The 23,703-nt window shown below is 59.9% G+C and overlaps 1 protein-coding gene across 1 annotated transcript in view; it reads right to left on the reverse strand.

Moving 5' to 3' along the window:
* Positions 1-2,599: 2,599 nt before the first annotated feature.
* Positions 2,600-23,703, reverse strand: part of FGF11 (fibroblast growth factor 11) — a 31,802-nt gene continuing 10,698 nt past the window's right edge. The window contains exons 2-5 of the mRNA XM_054049507.1: positions 10,379-10,489; positions 9,222-9,325; positions 3,906-4,104; positions 2,600-3,728 (exon numbers count right to left, since the gene is read on the reverse strand). Coding sequence (XP_053905482.1) covers positions 3,613-3,728; positions 3,906-4,104; positions 9,222-9,325; positions 10,379-10,489 — 530 coding nt within the window. The 3' untranslated portion in view covers positions 2,600-3,612. The remainder of the gene's footprint in view (positions 3,729-3,905; positions 4,105-9,221; positions 9,326-10,378; positions 10,490-23,703) is intronic.

Here is a 23,703-nt window from a genome sequence, read left to right on the forward strand (position 1 = left end):
ATGGCCAGAGGAAAGGGGGGGGGCACATGAGGGTCCCGTGTTCCCCTCCCCCACCCACTACACATGGTTGGGGGCAGGTTGGGGCCCGGGGGGGGGTCAGAGCTGTACAGAGATATACACAGTGTCGGCTTGTTGTACAAAATACACGAGAGAGACGTAACGCCCCCCCCCGATCTCCGGAGCCCCCCCCGCCATGCATGTGACCTGAGTCCCCCGCCCCATGTGGCCTGATCCAGTGGGGCCAGCCCCGCCTGCCAGGGGCGAGCGCCCCCTGCTGCCCCCGCTCCCTGCCCCACAGCGCCCCCTAGCGCCGCCCTGGGGCCAGCCCCACCTGCCAGGGGAGAGCGCCCCCTGCTGAGCCCCCCGCCCCGCTCCCTGCCCCACAGCGCCCCCTAGCGCCGCCCTGGGGCCAGCCCCGCCTGCCAGGGGAGAGCGCCCCCTGCTGAGATCCCGCCCCGCTCCCTGCCCCACAGCGCCCCCTAGCGCCGCCCTGGGGCCAGCCCCGCTTGCCAGGGGAGAGTGCCCTCTGCTGAGCCCCCCGCCCCGCTCCCTGCCCCACAGCGCCCCCTAGCGCCGCCCTGGGGCCAGCCCCGCCTGCCAGGGGAGAGTGCCCTCTGCTGAGCCCCCCGCCCCGCTCCCTGCCCCACAGCGCCCCCTAGCGCCGCCCTGGGGCCAGCCCCGCTTGCCAGGGGAGAGCGCCCCCTGCTGAGCCCCCCCGCAGGGACCAGTGAAAGGGAGAAGATAGAGGCCACTGTGTGTGTCTCTCTGCGTGTCTGTGTGTGTCTCTTTCTCTGTGTCTGTGTCTCTGTGTGTGTGTGTGTGTCTGCGTGTCTCTGTCTCTCTCTCTGTGTCTCTGTGTGTGTCTGTCTCTGTGCCTGTCTCTTTCTCTGTGTCTGTGTCTCTGTGTGTGTGTGTGTCTCTCTCTCTCTGTGTGTGTCTGCGTGTCTCTGTGTGTGTCTGTCTCTGTGCCTGTCTCTTTCTCTGTGTCTGTGTCTCTGTGTGTGTGTGTGTGTGTCTGTCTCTCTCTGTGTCTCTGTGTGTGTGTCTGCGTGTCTGTGTCTCTCTCTGTGTGTGTCTCTGTGTGTGTCTGTCTCTGTGCCTGTCTCTTTCTCTGTGTCTGTGTCTCTCTGTGTGTCTGTGTCTCTGTATTTGCTGCCCCCTGCTGGCTGCTCCATCCCCCGCCCTTCCCTCTCGCATACTAGACGGACTCACAACCGCTCCTGTATGTCACGGGACCCCCCCTCGCCACTTTGTGACCTCCCTGTAGACCCCCCCCTCCACACGGACCTTCCACCCAGCCCTCAAGAGGGGCAATTGCCCTGGGAGGGGGGCAGAGGCCCCCCCCCCAATATTCCTGAGTTCTTCCAAACCCCTGTTATCGCCTGTCAAGGGGAGAGGGGAAGGGATGGGAGACCCCCCCCCTGCAGCTATGGCTCTCTCTTCCGCCCCACCCCACCCCACCCGGGGCGGCGGGAGACTGTAGGTAGTTATCGCGGATATGGCTGGTGGCCAGATTGGCTAGCGGGGTGTAGCCAGGTGACACTCCTCCCGTCATGGCTGGGAAAATATTGAACCGGGGAGGGAACCCAGGAGTCCTGGCTCCCAGCCCCCCCTGCTCTAACCCACCAGCCCCCACTCCCCTTCCACAGCCAGGGAGAGAACCCAGGAGTCCTGACTTTAGGAAGGGAATGCGGTGTAGTGGGTTATAGCAGGAGTGGGGGATGGGTGGGCCGGGAATCCGGACTCCTGGGTTCCGTCACCAACTCTGGGAGGAGTGCAGGGTCTGTTGATTAGAGGTGGGGAGAATTGGGAGCCAGGACGCCTGGGTTCTCTCCCCGGCTCTGAGAGGGGGGTGGGGGCTGGTGGGTCAGAGCAGGGGGTCTGGGAGCCAGGACTCCTGGGTTCTCTCCCCAGCTCTGAGAGCGGAGTGGCAGCTGGTGGGTCAGAGCAGGGGGTCTGGGAGCCAGGACTCCTGGGTTCTCTCCCTGGCTCTGGGAGGGGAGTGGGGGCTGGTGGTTAGAGCAGGGGGGGCTGGGAGCCAGGACTCCTGGGTTCTCTCCCCGGCTCTGGGAGGGGAGTGGGGGCTGGTGGGTCAGAGCAGGGGGTCTGGGAGCTAGGACTCCTGGGTTCTCTCCCCAGCTCTGGGAGGGGAGTGGGGGCTGGTGGTTAGAGCAGGTAGGGCTGTGAGCCAGGACTCCTGGGTTCTCTCCCCAGCTCTGGGAGGGGAGTGGGGGCTGGTGGTTAGAGCAGGGGGGCTGGGAGCCAGGACTCCTGGGTTCTCTCCCCGGCTCTGGGAGGGGAGTGGGGGCTGGTGGTTAGAGCAGGGGGGCTGAGAGCCAGGACTCCTGGGTTCCCTCCCCGGTTCTGGGAGGCAGGCGACACATGGCAGAGGACCTGAGTCAGAGAATTAAAAACCTCGGCCAACGCCTGGCCTAAGGGGAACAGAAAGTAGCTTTGACCCCCCCGCTCCATCCACACATATTCCCCCCTCCCTCCGTCACTAAACAATAAAATACAACAGGTGTCCATCAAGCATTGACTCCACCCCCCCAGCATGTATCTCCCCCTCCCCCCCGCGCAATTGTCCTGGAGTCTTGATCCAGATTCCTCGTGACTGGCTTTGTCTCCTGTTGTTGCAGGGCTACATCCTACAGTATTTGGCATGTTAGAGTGGGAGGGGCTGGTGGGAAAAGGGGGCGGAGTTTCTGGTTGCCCCTCACTTTCCCTCCCCTCCCGGATTGGTGTCTCATTTCCATCGAAACGGGGAAGAAATCCGGAATGGCTGGCTCTCTTTTTTCCCCCTTTGTGAAATGTCACCCCCCTAGTGGTCGAAGAAGGTATGACGCCAGAGAAGGTGACGTCTAGAACATTCTCTCCTGATGCAACAGTGTTGTCCCCTAGTGGGGAGAAAGGGTATCAACTAGATGGCGGCAGATAGACCCATCTTCCCCCCCCAGTGTGACAACGTCACCACCTGCTGGTGGGAAAGAGGAACACGCTGTCTTTTTATTGCAAGGGAAAGTGGCGTATGTAATAGCCTCTCCCAACATGACCGTGTCACCACTCGGTGGTCTCACGCCAGGGGGCAATGTCCCGATGTCTCCATCCTCCGCTGGAAGAGGGCAGGATACCCCCTTTTTTTTTTATTATTGCAAATGGAAGGTCTCGCCTGGAACATCCTTCCCCGATGCGACCCAGCGGTTGAAAAGCGTATCGTCCATTGTGCAACGGAAGGGGATTTTCTAACAGTTTTTCCCAATGTCGCCCTCCGCTAGTGGGAAAAGGCGTCGCACCCTTATTGCTGAAAAGGAAGCTGGCATAGATCAGAACTTTTCCCAATGTCACCACCTGTTGGCCGAACAGGGAATCACGCTCTCAGCTGGCATGGAAGACCATATATATATATACGCACACCCATAATTCTTTCTCCAGCAGGGCAATGTCGCCCTCCTAGTGGTGGCAAAGGGTATTACACCCTCGATGGCATTTTTTTCTGAGGTCCAGAGGTTGAATGTAGGTAGGCAGGCATCCTGAGCAGAAGGGGGCAGAGCGGGAACGTGCGTGGGAGGGGCATTGCTGGAGTGGTGCCGACGCCCCTCCCCGGCCTTGGGGTTACGTCGCCTTGCGGGGCTTGGCTGTCTCTTTGCTGGGGGCCCCGGCCTCATCTGACTTCTGGGGCGCCGAGGGGTCCACCACGTTATGGAGTGACGGCTCGCGGTACATGGCCACTGTGGGGAGGGAGAGAGACACAAGGAGAAGGAAGAAGTGAGGGATAGCACGGGATTGGCTGCTCCAGCCGCCCTACCACACAGAAAGACACCAGGGGTGTGGGGGGGTGTCTCTATTTTACATCCCCCATTGCTTCCCCTAGCCCCCGCCCCATTGTTCCTGCTTCCCCCACTCACCTTCCAATAGCTTGGGCAGGAAATGGGCGGCGGCTTTGGTCTTCTTGACTCGGTTTCCCTTCATGGGCTGGCCTTCTTTGTTGATGCCCAGGTACCAGGAGCGGCCGGATTCGCGCTGGCGGTACAGGGTGGAGGAGTACATGACGTAGTAATTCTCGAAGACGCACTCCTTAAACCGGCACTCGGCGGTGAAGTGAGCCTGGGAGAGGGAGGGAGGGAGGGAGAGAAATGGGGTGTGAGTGAGAAAGAAAGAAAGAAAGAAAGAACGATGTGTGGTGGGGGGTGTAATGCCCAACTGTGGGCAGTAGAGGGCAGTGCCCCCCGCTCTTGTCTTTCAGCAGGGAGGCAACGGGTCTCAGAGCTGCGCCTTGCCTCGGACGCCTGGGTTTCACCAGGGCCACCGCTGACTGCCAGGGGAGAGCGCCCCCTGCTGAGCCCCCCCCGCCCCGCTCCCTGCCCCACAGCGCCCCCTAGCGCCATCCTGGGGCCAGCCCCGCCTGCCAGGGGAGAGCGCCCCCTGCTGAGCCCCCCCCACCCCACTCCCTGTCCCACAGCGCCCCCTAGCGCCGCCCTGGGGCCAACCCTGCCTGCCAGGGGAGAGCGCCCCCTGCTGGCCCCCCCCGCCCTGCTCCCTGCCCCACAGCGCCCCCTAGCGCCCCCTGGGGCCAACCCTGCCTGCCAGGGGAGAGCGCCCCCTGCTGAGCCCCCCCGCCCCGCTCCCTGCCCCACAGCGCCCCCTAGCGCTCCCTGGGGCCAACCCTGCCTGCCAGGGGAGAGCGCCCCCTGCTGAACCCCCCGCCCCACTCCCTGCCCCACAGCGCCCCCTAGCGCCACCCTGGGGCCAGCCCCGCCTGCCAGGGGAGAGCACCCTCTGCTGGGTCCCCCCCGCCCCGCTCCCTGCCCCACAGCGCCCCCTAGGGCCGCCCTGGGGCCAGCCCCGCATGCCAGGGGAGAGTGCCCCCTGCTGAGCCCCCCGCCCCACAGCGCCCCCTAGCGCCTCCCTGGGGCCAGCCCCGCCTGCCAGGGGAGAGCGCCCCCTGCTGAGATCCCGCCCTGCTCCCTGCCCCACAGCGCCCCCTAGCGCCCCCTGGGGCCAACCCTGCCTGCCAGGGGAGAGCGCCCCCTGCTGGGCCCCCCCCGCCCCGCTCCCTGCCCCACAGCGCCCCCTAGCGCCCCCTAGGGCCAGCCCTGCCTGCCAGGGGAGAGCGCCCCCTGCTGAGCCCCCGCCCCGCTCCCTGCCCCACAGCACCCCCTAGCACCACCCTGGGGCCAGCCCTGCCTGCCAGGGGAGAGCGCCCCCTGCTGAGCCCCTTCCACCCCGCTCCCTGCCCCACAGTGCCCCCTAGCGCCGCCCTGGGGCCAGCCCTGCCTGCCAAGGGAGAGCGCTCCCTGCTGCCCCCGCCCCGCTCTCTGCCCCACAGCGCCCCCTAGCGCTGCCCTGGGGCCAGCCCTGCCTGCCAGGGGAGAGCGCCCCCTGCTGCCCCCGCCCTGCTCCCTGCCCCACAGCGCCCCCTAGCGCCGCCCTGGGGCCAGCCCTGCCTGCCAGGGGAGAGCGCCCCCTGCTGAGATCCCACCCCGCTCCCTGCCCCACAGCGCCCCCTAGCGCCCCCTGGGGCCAACCCTGCCTGCCAGGGGAGAGCGCCCCCTGCTGGCCCCCCCCGCCCTGCTCCCTGCCCCACAGCGCCCCCTAGCGCCCCCTGGGGCCAACCCTGCCTGCCAGGGGAGAGCGCCCCCTGCTGAACCCCCCGCCCCACTCCCTGCCCCACAGCGCCCCCTAGCGCCACCCTGGGGCCAGCCCCGCCTGCCAGGGGAGAGCACCCTCTGCTGGGTCCCCCCCGCCCCGCTCCCTGCCCCACAGCGCCCCCTAGGGCCGCCCTGGGGCCAGCCCCGCATGCCAGGGGAGAGTGCCCCCTGCTGAGCCCCCCGCCCCACAGCGCCCCCTAGCGCCTCCCTGGGGCCAGCCCCGCCTGCCAGGGGAGAGCGCCCCCTGCTGAGATCCCGCCCTGCTCCCTGCCCCACAGCGCCCCCTAGCGCCCCCTGGGGCCAACCCTGCCTGCCAGGGGAGAGCGCCCCCTGCTGGGCCCCCCCCGCCCCGCTCCCTGCCCCACAGCGCCCCCTAGCGCCCCCTAGGGCCAGCCCTGCCTGCCAGGGGAGAGCGCCCCCTGCTGAGCCCCCGCCCCGCTCCCTGCCCCACAGCACCCCCTAGCACCACCCTGGGGCCAGCCCTGCCTGCCAGGGGAGAGCGCCCCCTGCTGAGCCCCTTCCACCCCGCTCCCTGCCCCACAGTGCCCCCTAGCGCCGCCCTGGGGCCAGCCCTGCCTGCCAAGGGAGAGCGCTCCCTGCTGCCCCCGCCCCGCTCTCTGCCCCACAGCGCCCCCTAGCGCTGCCCTGGGGCCAGCCCTGCCTGCCAGGAGAGAGCGCCCCCTGCTGCCCCCGCCCTGCTCCCTGCCCCACAGCGCCCCCTAGCGCCGCCCTGGGGCCAGCCCTGCCTGCCAGGGGAGAGCGCCCCCTGCTGAGATCCCACCCCGCTCCCTGCCCCACAGCGCCCCCTAGCGCCCCCTGGGGCCAACCCTGCCTGCCAGGGGAGAGCGCCCCCTGCTGGCCCCCCCCGCCCTGCTCCCTGCCCCACAGCGCCCCCTAGCGCCCCCTGGGGCCAACCCTGCCTGCCAGGGGAGAGCGCCCCCTGCTGAGCCCCCCCGCCCCGCTCCCTGCCCCACAGCGCCCCCTAGCGCCCCCTGGGGCCAGCCCTGCCTGCCAGGGGAGAGCGCCCCCTGCTGAGTCCCCCGCCCTGCTCCCTGCCCCACAGCGCCCCCTAGCACCACCCTGGGGCCAGCCCTGCCTGCCAGGGGAGAGCGCCCCCTGCTGAGCCCCTTCCACCCCGCTCCCTGCCCCACAGTGCCCCCTAGCGGCGCCCTGGGGCCAGCCCTGCCTGCCAGGGGAGAGCGCCCCCTGCTGAGCCCCTTCCACCCCGCTCCCTGCCCCACAGTGCCCCCTAGCGCCGCCCTGGGGCCAGCCCTGCCTGCCAGGGGAGAGCGCCCCCTGCTGAGCCCCCGCCCCGCTCCCTGCCCCACAGTGCCCCCTAGCGCTGCCCTGGGGCCAGCCCCGCCTGCCAGGGGAGAGCGCCCCCTGCTGAACCCCCGCCCCGCTCCCTGCCCCACAGCGCCCCCTAGCGCCGCCCTGGGACCATCCCCACCTGCCAGGGGAGAGCGCCCCCTGCTGAGCCCCCCGCGCCCCGCTCCCTGCCCCACAGCGCCCCCTAGCGCCGCCCTGGGACCATCCCCACCTGCCAGGGGAGAGCGCCCCCTGCTGAACCCCCGCCCTGCTCCCTGCCCCACAGCGCCCCCTAGCACTGCCCTGGGGCCAGCCCTGCCTGCCAGGGGAGAGCGCCCCCTGCTGCCCTCGAAAGGAAGCTCTGAGCTACTTTGACCCCAGTTAACTTTGGGAAGAGCCCGGCTATTGCATCACAGCTTGGGGCCAGGGTCGAAGTGTCCTGGCTGCGCTGGGGTGTCTGGGCTGCAGGGGGGCGGGGGGCTCGCCGGCAGGGAGATGAATATTCCACAGACCTGGGGGGGTTAAGGGCAGCTGGGTTTGAGGGGTTGTGAATTATGCAGTCCGTCCGTGTGTGAGAGACACAGGAGAAAGGGGGTGTGATTTCAGAGAAAGAAAGAAAGAAAGAAAGAAAGAAAGAAAGAAAGAGGGGTGTATGGGAAGGGAGAAAGAACGGATGGATGGATGGATGGATGGGGAAGGCATCTATGGGGCTGGATGATAATTAGGTAGATGGGGTGTATGGGGCTGGCTGGCTGGATAGAAGGGGTATGTGGGGATGGATTTTCCCTCTCAGTGTCACGTTCACCATGATTTTCACTATCAGCGCCACATTCACCATGATTTTCACTACCAGGACCACGTTGACCATTATTTCGACTATCATCGCCACAGTCACAGTTATTTTCCCTGTCAGCACAACGATCACCATTAGTTTCACTATCAGCACCATGTTCCCTGTTATTTTCACTATCCGTGCCACATTCACCATTATTTTCAGTAGAAGCACCACGTTCACAGTTATTTTCACTATCCGTGCCACATTCACCATTATTTTCAGTAGAAGCACCACGTTCACAGTTATTTTCACTAGAAGCACCACATTCACCATTATTTTCACTAGAACCACCATGTTCAGTTATTTTCACCGTCAGCACCAGGTTCACCATTATTTTCCATATCAGTTCCACTTTCACTGTTATTTTCACTATCCATACCAGGTTAAGTCTTATTTTCACTATCTGTGCCACATTCACCATTATTCTCACTATAAGCACAACGGTCAGTTACATTCCATGTCAGCAGCACATTCACGATTATTTTCATGATCAGCTCCACAGTCACCATTATTTTCACTACCAGCACCACATTCACCATTACTTTCCCTGTCGGTGTCACGGCGCTACGTTCACCGTTGCTTTCCCTCCCATCCCGCTATCCCCTGCCCACACCGAAAGCTCAGCGTGCCCGTGGCCTGCTCCCCAGCTTTCACAGACCTCCACAGCGCACCATGGCTGGGGAGAGGCGGGGGGCCTGGCGGGAGAATCACCTTCACCTGTGCGATGGAGAGTGACAGGGAAAGTGAGTCAGAAAGACACGGCCAGACAGGCGTGCTTGGGCCTAGACAGACAGACAGAACAGCGTACGGGGATGGCTGATGGTGCATCTCTCTCCCTGGTTGCAGGTGGGGATTTTCTTGGTCTCTCCCAGGGGTTCCCTAAAAATCAGGCCAGCTGCTAAATTTAATTCAGCATCGGCGGGAGGGGGGAGGATACGCCAAGGGGGAGGAAGGGCCCTGGTACCATGGGGCCTGAAGAAGGGGATTGTGTGGGGCAGAGTTAGGAGGGGGCACTCCTATTCCAGAGCACCCCACATGGGGAAAAGTGGGGGGCTGTTTTGCGGGGGTGGGGATACCAGACAAGTATGGAGGGACCCCTCTCCACTGCCCCACCTACTGGCAGAGAGCAGATACTGCACTCCATTAGCTATGATCAGCCCGCCCCTCCAGGGCTCACCCAGCGATCCCACCGCTAACACCAATGGACGCTCTGATCTGCCTCCCTAGGGATGCACTGTCATGACCCACCACTAAATCCACCCCGCAGGCAGCGCCCCCTGCTGGAAGAAAGAGGATCATGCACCCTATTGGCCACTCCACCACGCTGGGACCCAGAGCACATACACAACCCTTAGATCCCACTGCTAACACCAACGGTCAGTTTAGTCAGGAGGGAGGGCCGGGCGGAGGCGGGGGGGAATGACACTCACGGAGGTATAGAGGTAGCCCTCTGCATTCATGGCGATATACTGCCCCGACTTGGTACCCTGGATGGCAACCACGCGCAGTCCCACGGGGATCAGGTTAAAGAGAGCTGTGGGAGATGAGAGAGACAGACAGCGAGGCGTCAGCACTCACACAAGCAGCAGGTGGGACTGGGACATGGGGCCTGTCCCCTCTAGCGGGTGCTGGCTCCCACCCGGCCCCAGGCGGGGACTGGCTGGCTCAGGGGGGCGGGGAATGGGGCAGGGGCCTGTCCCCTCTAGGGGGCACCGGCTCCCACCCGGCACCAGGTGGGGACTGGCTGGCTCAGGGGGGGCGGGGAAGGGGGCAGGGGCCTGTCCCCTCTAGGGGGCGCCGGCTCCCACCCGGCACCAGGTGGGGACTGGCTGGCTCAGGGGGGCAGGGAATGGGGCAGGGGCCTGTCCCCTCTAGGGGGTGCCGGCTCCCACCCGGCCGCAGGGCGGGGACTGGCTGGCTCAGGGGGGCGGGGAATGGGGCAGGGGCCTGTCCCCTCTAGGGGGCACCGGCTCCGATCCCCACTGCCCGATTTTGCAGAAGCTCTGCCTGGAGCCTGGGCTCCTGGGTTCTTCCCCACGCCGAACCCCTCCCCCATTCCGCTTTAGAGCTGGATTTATTTTTCCTCCCCGTCATCCCTTCTCGGGGGCGGGCGAGCTCTGCTTCCTAGACGTTAATCCCCTTCTTTGCAATCCCAGATGAATATTCTGGACTCGCCCTGACTGGAGACAGCTGGGAGCAGGAGGGGGATGGGTGGGATTAGATCAAGGCAGAATTTACCCATCTTCTCTATGCACATAATGTGCTGCCCCCTAGAGGGGACAGACCCCCTCCCCCATTCCCCGCCCCCCTGAGCCAGCCAGTCCCCGCCCTGGGGCCCGAGGGGAGCCGGCGCCCCCTAAAGGGGACAGGCCCCTCCCCCATTCCCTGCCCCCCTGAGCCAGCCAGTCCCCGCCTTGGGTCCTAGAGGGGAAAGGTGGCATGGGAGTGCCAGGATGTAGGGAGCCTCCTCTGCCCCCCACAGTACAGAGCCCCCCGCAGGTCCCCCATCCCGTTCCCTGCCATTTTGGAGGTCCCCCAACTGGCCTAACCCTGCATAACCCCTCGGCCTTGCCCGGGCATCACTCACTGAAGCTGTTGGTGTCTTCTTTTGTCCCGTCGATGCTCCCATCTGGGTGCATCCGGAGGTAGAAACCGTGTCTGCAGAGGAGCTTGGTCACGATGCCCTTCAGCTGCGGTTCTGTGGACGGAGGGATACAGGGATGGGGGGGCCGAAGAAAGGACAGAAAGTAGATTATTCACCGGCCAGGAGGAAGCCCTCCCTTATTACCTTCCTTAAGGCTAAGCAAAAGCACAGGGAACTTTTAACTCTGGAAATATCGAATTTTTATGAAAAACCTCAAGCAACTCCCAAACAAATCTTTGGTAAGACTGAGAAAGTATTGGTAATTTCGAATCAATAAAGAGATTTTCATTAAAACAAATCTAAGGAAATTCCCAAATAAAAACTTGGTTAGGATGGAGAAAGTACCAGTACTTTAAAATCAATAAATACATTTTTTTTGTATGAAAAAACTTCAGCAATTAACAAACAAATCTCTGGTAAAACAGAGAAAGTATTTATCAAGAGATTTGCATTAAAAAATCTAAGACAATATTCAAACAAAAGCTTTGCTAAGATTCAGAAAGTGTCTGTAGTTTTTAATCCATAAATACAATCTTTTGTCTGAAAAGATGAGGCCAAACCAAAAACCCCATGAATGTTTCCTAAATATCAGTGACTATGCAATTTCACATGAAAAACAAAGAAAATCCCCAGAGAAAAACACTTCGTTGGAAAGTAGCAGTAATTTAAAATCAATAATTACAGATGCTCATAAGAAAAACTAAGGACATTCAACAAAACACTTTGTTAAGGCTGAGGAAGTAACAGTAATTTTAAATCAATAAATATAAACTTTTATATGAAAAATGAAGGCAATTCCGAACCAAAAAACATTGTGAACGTTGACAAAATATCAGTCATTATAAATCGATACATAAAGACAAGGAATTTCACACAAAAACTGAGGAGATGCCCAGGCAAAACCAAACCCAAACCTTTGTGAAAACAGGGAAAGTATCAGCAACTTTCATATGAAAAAAAAAAAAAAACTTCCCAACAAAAAAATGGGATATCCTTAGTTTTACATCTGTTAAAGGTGAGAAACTAAAGATATTCCAGATGAAAACATTTGTTACAGAAAGTATCTGTAGCTATCACACTGTAAATATCAACTTTTATTTGAAAAACTTAGCAAATTCCCTGATCAAAAAAACTTTGTTAAGCCGGACTTGGAGCTCACTAAATATTGGAAGTGGTAAAAGAGAATTGAATGAGAGATTATTTTAGTTCTGACAGTGATAGATAGATAGATAAATAGAGGGGATGGATGGGGATGGATAGATAGATAGATGGGGGGGTGGATGGAGATAGGGTGGATGGGGATGGATAGATAGATAGATAGACGGGGGTGGATGGAGATAGATAGATAGATAGAGGGGGTGGATGGGGATACATAGTGTCACAGAGTGTGGGGGGACACAGGGCCTTGCACCCCCGGCTTCCTGTGATTCACCGTGACTCTCAGCCAGCCAGTAAAGCAGAAGGTTTATTTAGACGACAGGAATACAGTCCAAGACAGGTCTTGCAGCCACAGACAACAGGACCCCCCTCAGATAGGTCCATCTTGGGGTCCCAGGGCGCCCCACCCCTTTGGGAGGTCAGAGCCATCTCTGCCTCCCAGCCACATCACCAGCCAGCCCTGAAACTCTCCCTTCAGCGACCCCTCCCACAGCCTTTGTTCAGTTCAGCAGAGGTGTCACCTGGCCTCTAATCCCTCCTGGGTTCTGCTGTTACATGCTCAGGTATTCTCCCTCGGTCAGTCTCCCATCCCCCAGTGCAGACTATCCTAGCCACACTCCCCTGTCAGCATTCACAGACCACAGTAAGAACTGTCCCAGTTCGTCACATCTCTCCCCCCTTCCAGACCGAACTGAGCGGGGTCACTTTAGCCAGTGACCTGGGGAAGTTTGAACCTACCCCCGTTCCCATGGATGCCCCCGCATCCCTCCCATTCCTTGGTGAGAATTACACCAGGCCCCTCCAGTTTCACGCCCCACCCCCCTTAGGTCGGGGCTGCTCGATGGCACTCGTAGTTCGCCTGTGGGACGGTTTAGGTGGTCTGTGCCCTTTCCCCACCCCAATACCAACTGGGTTAGGGTCTTCTCCCAGCGCTCCAGTCTGGAGGTCTGTGCTTTGGGCTCTCTTGGTTCAGAGCCGCCCTTTTTACCCTGGCCGCCCTCTGGAAAGGCTCCTCTATGCTGGGCAAGGGTCCTAAAGCTGTTTTCCCCTTGTCCCAGGCCTTCCTCCCCCTCTGACAGGGGTCACAGGATCCGCAGTACTGTCGGACAGTAACAAAGACCCCAGGCCAGTAAAAGCTCCGTAGCAGCCTCTGCTGGGTCCGCCAGGTTCCCTGGTGCCCTGAGAAGGGAATGTCCTGGGCCCGGCACAGCAGCTGGCGGCGATACTTCTGGGGTACCACCAGCTGCCTCCTGATCCCCCCTGATTCCATTTCCCCTGGGGGAGCCCATTCTCGGTACAGGAACCCCTTCTCCCACAGGAACCTTTTCCGGCCACCTCGTCCCATGCTCTGTACCGCACTGGGGTTGGCCAGGTCCCTTATCTTCCGCAAGGAGGGATCTTTCTGCACCTCGGCCTGGAACTCAGCAGCTGGGACAGGGATGGCCACCTGCTCTTTCTCGCCCGCTGGGTCTGAAGCTGCAGCCTTCCTGAGCCGTGTCCCTGGGCGCTCCCTCCCCACCAGGTTAGGGTCCTGCGTCTCAGGCAAGGCACCCCCCCCAAGACCAGGGCGCAGGGCCCCTCGCCGGCTCTGACTGCGGGTCACAACCAGTGCCTTTTGGGGGTTGCTTGGCCAGTTCTCCAGGTCCCCCCCCATCAACACCTCAGTGGGCAAATACGGGTGTACCCCCACGTCCTTGGGGTCCTCCTTGGCCCCCCACTTCAGGTGTACCCTCACCACGGCACCTTGAATGGGGTCCCACCCACCCTGTCAGGGTCAGGTAGGTGTTGGGCACCACCCGATCTGACTCCGGAACCTTTCCCGGTACATCTCAGGAGTCAGCCCAAACTCACGTAGCAGGGCCTTTTTGAATAGTTCGTAGTCCCCTTTCTCTGCCTCTCCCAGTTGGCGGTACAATGCCACGGCTTTGGGGTCCAGTAAGGGGGTAAGGACCCGGAGTCTGTCCGCAGGATCAACCCGGTGCAGCTCGCAGGCCGTCTCAAAGGCCTCCAGGAAGTCATCCATGTCCTCCCCCTCCTTGTATGGGGCCATGATGCACTTATCAAAGCTCCGTGTAGTCCTGGGTCCCCCCTCACTCACCGCAGCCGGGGGTTCGCTGCCCCTCAGTCTCGCCAGTTCCAGTTCATGATGACGTTCGTTCTCCTCATGCTGTCGCTGGTTCTCCTTCTCTTCCTGCTCCTGCTTCAGTTCTTGCCGCCTTACCTCGAGCTCTTTCAGTCTCAGCTCCCTGACACATTCCAGTCGCATCCGCTCCTGGGACGGGGAGCTCCGCCGGGACGATCCCCTGCTGGCTGCCGGGGTCAGGGTGCCCTCGGTATTCGCTGGGCTTCCCCCAACCCCTCACCTAGGTATAGGTAGGCAGGGTCTCGGGATGTCCTCGGCAGCAGTCTGACCCCTCGCAGCCATGTCAGGCCCCGGGGCCCACGCTGCATCCGCTGTGCGGCTTCCCTCAGGGACAGGGCTCGGTTCATCCAAGCGATCCCTCTCCTCCAGCTGGGCAATGAGCTGTTCTTTGGTGGACCTCCCAATGCGCAGCCCCCTCTGCCTGCACAGCTCCACCAATTGTTGCGGATTGTGGGGGAGTTAGGGCCCTGCACCCCTCTTCCCGAGATTCACTGCGACTCTCAACCAGCCAGTAAAGCAGAAGGTTTATTTAAGGACAGGAACACCGTCTCAAGCAGAGTGTGTAGGTACGACCAGACCCCCTCAATTAGGTCCCTCTGTGAGGTTCAGGGAGCTTAGACCCCAGCTTGGGGTTCCCTGCGTTGCACCACCCAGCCCAAACCGAAACTAAACTCCAAGCCCCTCCCGCTGCTCCTCTCCTTTGTTCAGTCTCCCGGGCAGAAGGTGTTAATTCTCCCCACCCCCGTTCCTGGCTCAGGTTACAGCTCAGGTAGCTTCCTTCAAGGGAAGTCCCCCCTCCTCACTGCAACCCCCCTGCAACATTCCCAGGTCAAATCTGCCCTGCTCCCTGCTCCGTCACATCTCTCCCCCCTTCGAGACTGAACTGAGCGGGGTCACTCTGACCAGTGACCTGGGGAAGTTCAGGGCTCCCTCTCCGGGACAATGCGTCCGCTATCAGGTTGTCACGTCCCTTCACATGGACCACGTCCATGTCATAATCCTGCAGGAGCAGGCTCCATCTCAGGAGCTTGGCGTTGGCTCCTTTCATCTGGTGCAGCCAGGTCAGGGGAGAGTGGTCGGTGTGCACGGTGAAGTGTCGCCCAAAGAGATATGGCTCTAGTTTCTTGAGGGCCCACACCATGGCCAGGCATTCCTTCTCGATGGCCGCGTAGTTCTGCTCCCAGGGTAGCAACTTCTTGCTCAGGTACACGATGGGGTGTCTCTCCCCCTTTTCATCCTTCTGCATTAACACCGCCCCCAGTCCTGTGTCTGAGGCGTCGGTGAACACCATAAAGGGCTTGTCAAAGTCTGGGTTTGCCAGAACTGGGCCACTGACCAGAGCCTCCTTCAGCGCCCGGAGAGCCTCCTGGCACTCCTCGGTCCAGACCACTTTGTCTGGCTTCCCCTTCTTGCACAGCTCAGTGATGGGGGCGGCTATGGCGCTAAAGTGGGGCACGAACCTCCGATAGTACCCTGCCATCCCAATAAAGGCTTGGACCTGCTTTTTGGTTCGAGGAGCGGGCCAGTCTCTGATCACCTCCACTTTGGCTGGTTCCGGCTTTAGGCAGCCGCTTCCCACCCGGTGGCCTAGGTAGGATACCTCAGCCATCCCCACCTTGCACTTCTCCGGTTTTACGGTCAGCCCAGCCTTCTGGAGTCGGTCCAGCACTTGTCTAACCTGGGATATGTGGTCCTCCCAGGTCTGGCTAAAGACACAGATGTCATCGATATACGCCACGGCAAAACTCTCCATCCCCCTCAGTAGCTGATCCACCAGGCGCTGGAAGGTGGCCGGCGCTCCCTTGAGGCCGAAGGGCAGGGTCAGGAACTCATAGAGCCCCAGAGGGGTGACAAAGGCCGATTTCAGCCTGGCATCTGCATCCAGCGGCACTTGCCAATAGCCCTTTGTAAGATCCATGGTGGTAAGGTACCGAGCACCTCCCAGCTTGTCTAGGAGCTCGTCCGGCCTGGGCATGGGGTAGGCATCGGCTACAGCGATGGCATTGAGCTTCCGATAGTCCACACAGAACCGGATCGACCCGTCCTTTTTGGGGACCAGCACCACCGGCGAGGCCCAAGGGCTGGAAGACGGCTGGATCACCCCCAAAGCCAGCATGTCATTGACCTCTCTTTCCAGGTCCTGAGCAGTTTTCCCTGTGACTCGGAAGGGGGAGCATTTTATAGGCGGGTGCGATCCTGTCTGCACCCGGTGGACAGTCAGATTAGTGCGTCCAGGCTGGTTGGAAAACAGCTGTTGGTACAGATGCAGCACCCCTCCGATCTCAGCTCGCTGGGCAGGGGTTAGCCGATCAGAGAGGGGAATTGCTTCCAGGGGGGAGCCAGCTCTTGTCCCAGGGAATAGATCTACTAAAGGGTCATCTCCCGGCCCCTCCCAATGTCCACACACGGCCAACACCACATTCCCCCTGTCATAATATGGCTTCATCATATTCACATGGTACACCCGGTGGTGGTGTGCCCGGTTCGACAGCTCCACCACATAGTTTACCTCGTTTAGTTGCTTGACAACTTTGAAGGGCCCTTCCCAGGTGGCCTGGAGTTTGTTTTTCCTCACGGGGATGAGGACCATCACCTGATCCCCAGTGGCGAAGGTGCGGGCCCGTGCTGTGCGGTCATACCAGACCTTCTGCTTCCTCTGGGCCCTGGCCAGATTCTCCCTGGCCAGGCCCATGAGCTCGGCAAGTCGTTCCCGGAAGGTCAGGACATACTCCACCACCGACTCTCCGTCAGGAGTGGCCTTCCCCTCCCATTCGTCTCTCATCAGGTCCAGGGGCCCCCTTACCCGCCTTCCATATAACAGTTCGAAAGGCGAAAACCCGGTAGACTCCTGGGGTACCTCCCTGTACGCAAACAGCAGGTGAGGTAAGTACTTGTCCCAGTCCTGCGGGTGCTGATTCATAAATGTTTTCAGCATCATTTTTAGCGTCCCATTGAACCTCTCCACCAGCCCGTTGGATTGGGGGTGATATGCTGAGGCCCAGTTGTGCCGGACCCCACATCTCTCCCACAAGCACCGGAGTAGGGCCGACATGAAGTTGGACCCTTGGTCCGTCAAGACTTCCTTGGGGAACCCCACTCGGCTGAAAATGGTCAGCAGCGCATCCGCCACAGTGTCTGCTTCAATGGACGATAAGGGCACTGCCTCGGGGTAGCGGGTGGCGAAATCTACCACCACCAGGATGTATTTCTTCCCAGACCAGGTCGTCTTGCTGAGAGGTCCCACTATGTCCATGGCCACCTTCTGGAAAGGCTCCTCTATGATGGGCAAAGGTCTCAATGCTGCCTTCCCCTTGTCCCGGGCCTTCCCCACCCTCTGGCAGGGGTCACAGGATCGGCAGTACTGCCGGACGTTGGTGAAGACCCCGGGCCAGTAAAAGTTCTGTAGCAGCCTCTGCCTGGTGCGCCGGATCCCCTGGTGCCCGGCGAGAGGGATGTCATGGGCCAGGTGTGACGAACTGGGCCTGTTCTCACTGTGGTCTGTGAATGCTGACAGGGGAGTGTGGCTAGGATAGTCTGCATTGGAGGATGGGAGACGGCCCGAGGGCGCATACCTGAGTGTGTAACATGAGAACCCAGGAAGGGGTTGAAGGCCAGGTGACTCCTTAGCCGGGGAAACTGAACAAAGGCTGTGGGAGGGGTCGCTGAAGGGGGAGTGCTGGAAGCGAGCTGGAGAGATGGCTGGGAGGCAGAGATGGCTCTGACCCCCCCCAAAGGGGGGTGGGCTGGGATGCCCTGGGACCCCAAGCTGGACTTAACTGAGGGGGTCCTGTTGTCTGTGCCTGCAAGACCTGTCTTGGACTGTATTCCTGTCATCCAAATAAACCTTCTGCTTTACTAGCTGGCTGAGAGTCATGGTGAATCGCAGGAAGCCGGGGGTGCAGGGCCCTGAGTCCCCCAATACTCCGTGACACCAGGTACAGTAGCTTGTGGCGAAACTTCTGGGGAACCACCAGCTGCCTCCTGATCCCCCACGACTCCACTTCCCCTGGGGGAGCCCACTCTCGGTACAGGAACCCCTTCTCCCACAGGAACCTCTCCTTGCATCCTCTCCTCATGGTCTGTACCACACTGAGGTCAGCCAGGCCCCTTAGCTTCCGCAGGGAGGGGTCCTTCTGCAACTCGGCCTGGAACTCGGCGGCTGGGGAAGGGATGGGGACCTGCTCCCTCTCGTCGGCTGGGTCGGAAGCCCCAGCCACCCCGAGCCCTGTCCTTGGGTGTTCCCTCCCCACCTGGGAAGGGTTCGGTGCCTCCGGTGGGACATCCTTCCCAAGGTCAGGGCGTAGTGCCCCTCGCCGGCTCTGGCTACGGGTCACGACTAAGGCGGTCTGGGGGCTGCTTGGCCAGTCCTCTAGGTCCCCCCCATCAACACCTCAGTGGGCAAATGGTGGTGCACTCCCACGTCCTTGGGGCCCTCCTTGGCCCCCCATTTCAGGTGTACCCTCGCTACGGGAACCTTGAATGGGGTCCCGCCCACCCCGGTCAGGGTCAGGAAGGTGTTGGGCACCACCCGATCTGGGGCCACCACCTCGGGCCGGGCCAGTGTCACCTCTGCGCCCGTGTCCCAGTATCCATAAACTTTCTTCCCATCTACCTCCAGGGGAACAAGGCACTCGCTCCGCAGGGACAGCCCCGCGCCAACCCTGTAAACGGAGAACTTTGAATCCGGAGCATCTGGCCCCCCAGAGAAGCTGGCCTGGGGCCCTTCTCTCTCTTGAGCAGTTGATAAGCTGCCAGCCCCTCTTGCGTGAGAAGCCTGCCCCTCGTCCGTCTGGGCCTCTACCAAGTTAACCCGGTGCGGGTTCGGTCTGCTCAGTCTGTCCTTGAGCTTGGGGCACTGGGCCCGAACGTGGCCTCTTCGGCCGCAGTAATAGCAGCTCATGTCCCGTGGGTCCCCTCGAGCCGGTCGGTTGTCCCTGATGCTGGGCATTCCCCGTGGGAGGGGATTCCCCCTATTCCCCCTTTGGGAGGTCCCAGGGTGACTCTCTCTCTGCATCGCGGCGGGCCTGTTCCTTTGGGACTCCTCCCTGCCACCCCCTGACCGGCTCTTTACAAACTCATCAGCCAGCTGCCCTGCGTGTCGCGGGTTCTCTGGCTTTCTGTCCACCAACCACAGCCTCAGGTCGGATGGGCACCGCTCATACAGTTGCTCCAGTACCAGCAGTTTGACCAGGTCCTCCTTCGTCTGGGCCCCATCAGCCCACTTGCTGGCGTATCTTTCCATGCGGGCGGCTAGTTGCAGATATGAGATCTCAGGGGTTTTATCTTGACTCCGGAACCTTTCCCGGTACATTTCAGGAGTCAGCCCAAACTCACGTAGCAGGGCCTTTTTGAATAGTTCGTAGTCCCCTTTCTCTGCCTCTCCCAGTTGGCGGTACAATGCCACGGCTTTGGGGTCCAGTAAGGGGGTAAGGACCCGGAGTCTGTCCGCGGGATCAACCCGGTGCAGCTCGCAGGCCGTCTCAAAGGCCTCCAGGAAGTCATCCATGTCCTCCCCCTCCTTGTATGGGGCCATGATGCACTTATCAAAGCTCCGTGCAGTCCTGGGTCCCCCCTCACTCACCGCAGCCGGGGGTTCGCTGCCCTTTAATCTCGCCAGTTCCAGGTCATGCTGACGCTGTCTCTCATTCTCCTGTCTCTGTCTCTCTTTCTCCTCCCGTTCATGCTGTCTCTGTCGTTCACGATCCTCCAGCTCTCTCAGTTTTAGCTCTTTCTCCCATTCCAGCCAATTCCGCTCCACGGATGCCGAACGTCGCCGGGAGGATCCTCTGCTGGCCGGCGAGCTTCGCCGGGAGGATCCCCTGCTGGCCGGGGGGGTCACGGCGCCTTCGGTATTTGCTGGGCTCCTCCCCACCCTTCCCCTAGGCATAGGAAGGAGGGGTCTCGGGAAGCCCTCAGCAGCCGGCTGACCACTCCCAGCTGGGACAGACACTGGTGCCTGCACTGCATTTGCCAGGCTGCTTCCCTGAGACACAGGGATCAGTTCATTCGCGCGATCTTCCGCCTCCAGCTGGGCAATGAGCTGTTCTTTGGTGAGCCTCCCAATGCGCAGCCGCCTCTGCTTGCACAGCTCCACCAGGTCGCTCTTAAGCCGCTTGGCATACATCTTCCTGCTGGCCACTCACCGGCCTGTGTGCTCACAGCTCCCCACAGTTCCCAGGGAGACCCCTAGTGTGCCAGCCCTTCTCGAGGTCACCGCCTCTCTGCCAGGGTCGAGCTGCAGACTCCTCCGCCCCTGGGACCACTCGCTGCGATCCCCCCGGGGGACCCTGTTACTGCAACAGTCCTTCTCGCTGGTCACACACTCCCAGGGGTAATAACCGTCCCTCTCTCACTCTTCAGCACGCCTGGTCCCCGTCACTCCCCCTTCGTTTTACTGCTCCCCAGTCACTTACTGCAGGAAGCGCCGTCCACGGGGTGCAGTAGATCCCGCCGCTGCCACCAGTTGTTGCGGAGTGTGGGGGAGTCAGGGCCCTGCACCCCTCTTCCTGAGATTCACTGCGACTCTCAACCAGCCAGTAGAGCAGAAGGTTTATTTCAGGACAGGAACACAGTCTCAAGCAGAGCGTGGAGGTACGACCAGCCCCCCTCAATTAGGTCCCTCTGGGAGGTTCAGGGAGCTTAGACCCCAGCTTGGGGTTCCCTGCGTTGCACCACCCAGCCCAAACCGAAACTAAACTCAAACCTCCTCCTGCTGCTCCTCTCCTTTGTTCAGTCTCCCGGGAAGAAGGTGTTAATTCTCCCCACCCCCGTTCCTGGCTCAGGTTACAGCTCAGGTAGCTTCCTTCAAGGGAAGTCCCCCCTCCTCACTGCAATCCCCCTGCAACATTCCCAGGTCAAATCTGCCCTGCTCCCTGCTCCGTCACATCAGGTCGCTCTTAAGGCGTTTAGCATCCATCCTCCTGCTGGCCACTCGCCGACCTGTGCTCTCCGCTTTCCACCGTTCCCGGGGGACCCCTAGTGTGCCAGCCCTTCTTCAGGTCACCCCCTCTCTGCCAGGGTTGAGCTGCAGACTCCTCCGCCCCGGGACCGCTCGCTGCGATCCCCCGGGGGACCCTGTTACTGCAACAGTCCTTCTCGCTGGTCACACACTCCCAGGGGTCAATCACCCCCTGAACCGTCTCTCTCTGACTCTTCAGCCCACCTGGTCCCCGTCGAGCCCCCTTCGTTTTACTGCTCCCCAGTCAGTTACTGCAGGACGCGCCGTCCATGGGGTGCAGTAGATCCCACCGCTACCACCAGTTGTCACGGAGTTTGGGGGGACACAAAACCCTGCACCCCCAGCTTCCTGCGATTCACCGTGACTCTCAGCCAGCCAGTAAAGCAGAAGGTTTATTTGGATGACAGGAATACAGTCCAAGACAGGTCTTGCAGGCACAGACAACAGGGCCCCCCTCAGTTAGGTCCATCTTGGGGTCCCAGGGCATCCCAGCCCACCCCCCTTTGGGGGGTCAGAGCCATCTCTGCCTCCCAGCCATCTCTCCAGCCCGCTTCCAGCACTCTGCCTTCAGCGACCCCTCCCACCGCCTTTGTTCAGTTTCCCGGGCCAAGGTGTCACCTGGCCTCTAACCCCTTCCTGGGTTCTCATGTTACACGCTCAGGTATTCTCCGTCGGTCAGTCTCCCCTCCCCCAATGCAGACTATCCTAGCCACACTCCCCTGCCAGCATTCACAGACCACAGTAAGAACAGTCCCAGTTTGTCACAGATAGATAGATAGATAAATAGATAGATAGATAGATAGATAGAGGCGGTGGATGGGGACAGATAGAAAGATAGATAGAGGCGGTGGATGGGGACAGATAGATAGATAGATAGATAGATAGATAGATAGATAGAGGGGGTGGATGGGGACAGATAGATAGATAGAGGGGGTGGATGGGGATAGATAGATGGGGTGGATGGGGATAGATAGATAGATAGATGGGGTGGATGGGGATAGATAGATTGATAGATAGATAGATAGATAGAGGGGGTGGATAGGGAAAGATAGATAGATAGATAGATAGATAGATAGATAGAGGGGGTGGATGGGGATAGATAGATACATAGAGGGGGTGTACGGGGATAGATAGAGAGATAGATGGGGTGGATGGGGATAGATAGATAAATAGATAGATAGATAGATAGATAGATAGATAGATAGATAGATAGATAGAGGGGGTGGATGGGGATAGATAGAGAGATAGAGGAGGTGGATGGGGATAGATAGATAGATAGAGGGGGTGGATGAGGATAGATAGAAAGATAGATAGAGGCGGTGGATGGGGACAGATAGATAGATAGAGGGGGTGGATGAGGATAGATAGAAAGATAGATAGAGGCGGTGGATGGGGACAGATAGATAGAGGGGGTGGATGGGGATAGATAGATGGGGTGGATGGGGATAGATAGATGGGGTGGATGGGGATAGATAGATAGATAGATAGATAGATAGATAGATAGATAGAGGGGGTGGATAGGGATAGATAGATAGATAGATAGATAGATAGATAGATAGATAGATAGATAGAGGGGGTGGATAGGGATAGATAGATAGATAGATAGATAGATAGAGGGGGTGGATGGGGATAGATAGATACATAGAGGGGGTGTACGGGGATAGATAGAGAGATAGATGGGTGGATGGGGATAGATAGATAGATAGATAGATAGAGGGGGTGGATGGGGATAGATAGAGAGATAGAGGAGGTGGATGGGGATAGATAGATAGATAGATAGATAGATAGATAGATAGATAGATAGATAGATAGAGGGGGTGGATAGGGATAGATAGATAGATAGATAGATAGATAGATAGATAGAGGGGGTGGATAGGGATAGATAGATAGATAGATAGATAGATAGATAGAGGGGGTGGATGGGGATAGATAGATAGATAGATGGGGTGGATGGGGATAGATAGATAGATAAATAGATAGATAGACAGATAGATAGATAGATAGATAGAGGGGGTGGATGGGGATAGATAGAGAGATAGAGGAGGTGGATGGGGATAGATAGATAGATGGGGTGGAAGGGGATAGATAGATAGATAGATAGATAGATAGATAGATAGATAGATAGATATTGGCCCGGGTCACAGTGGCTCAGGAATGATTGACGAGAAACTCTGATGAATCATGTTCCAAGAGATGCTCTTTACCTGCAGGGCGCTGGTTTCACCAAGTGCGTGTGCTCGACGGTAGAAACAAAACAAGCCCCTAGATAACTGGGGGGGGAGGGGGCTGATACCCCAGCAGTGAAATACGAGCATGTCACGGAGTGTGGGGGACTCAGGGCCCTGCCCCCCCCCCGGCTTCCTGCGATTCAACATGACTCTCAGCCAGCCAGTAAAGCAGAAGGTTTATTTAGACGACAGGGACACAGTCCAAGACAGGTCTTGCAGGCACAGACAACAGGACCCCCTCTGTTGGGTCCATCTTGGGGTCTCAGGGGCACCGCAGCCCCCTTGGGGGTCAGAGCCCCGTCTGCCTCCCAGCCCTTCCACCAGCCAGCTCTGAAACTCTCCCCCCAGCCTTTGTTCAGTCTCCCGGGCACAGGTGTCACCTGGCCTCTAACCCCTTCCTGGGTTCTCATGTTACATGCTCAGGTATTCTCCCTCGGTCAGTCTCCCCTCCCCCAGTGCAGACTATTCCAGCCACACTCCCCTGTCAGCATTCACAGACCACAGTAAGAACAGGCCCAGTTCGTCACATCCTTCACATTCCGTAGGAATTTGGGCCGTCAGATGCTGCAGCTGGGGGGAGGCCGTTCTCTGAACGCACATCAGGTGGGGAAACCGAGGCACGGGGACCTGACCTGACTTGCTCAGGGTTGCACAGAGGGTTTGGGGTGGAGCCGGGGAGAGAACCCAGGCGTCCAGGCTCCCAGCTCCCCCTGCTCTAACCCATCAGCCCCCACTCCCCTCCCAGAGCCGGGGAGAGAACCTAGGCGTCCTGACTGGCAGC

The sequence above is a fragment of the Malaclemys terrapin genome, chromosome 15 (assembly GCF_027887155.1).
Source record: "Malaclemys terrapin pileata isolate rMalTer1 chromosome 15, rMalTer1.hap1, whole genome shotgun sequence".
Taxonomy (NCBI): domain Eukaryota; kingdom Metazoa; phylum Chordata; order Testudines; family Emydidae; genus Malaclemys; species Malaclemys terrapin.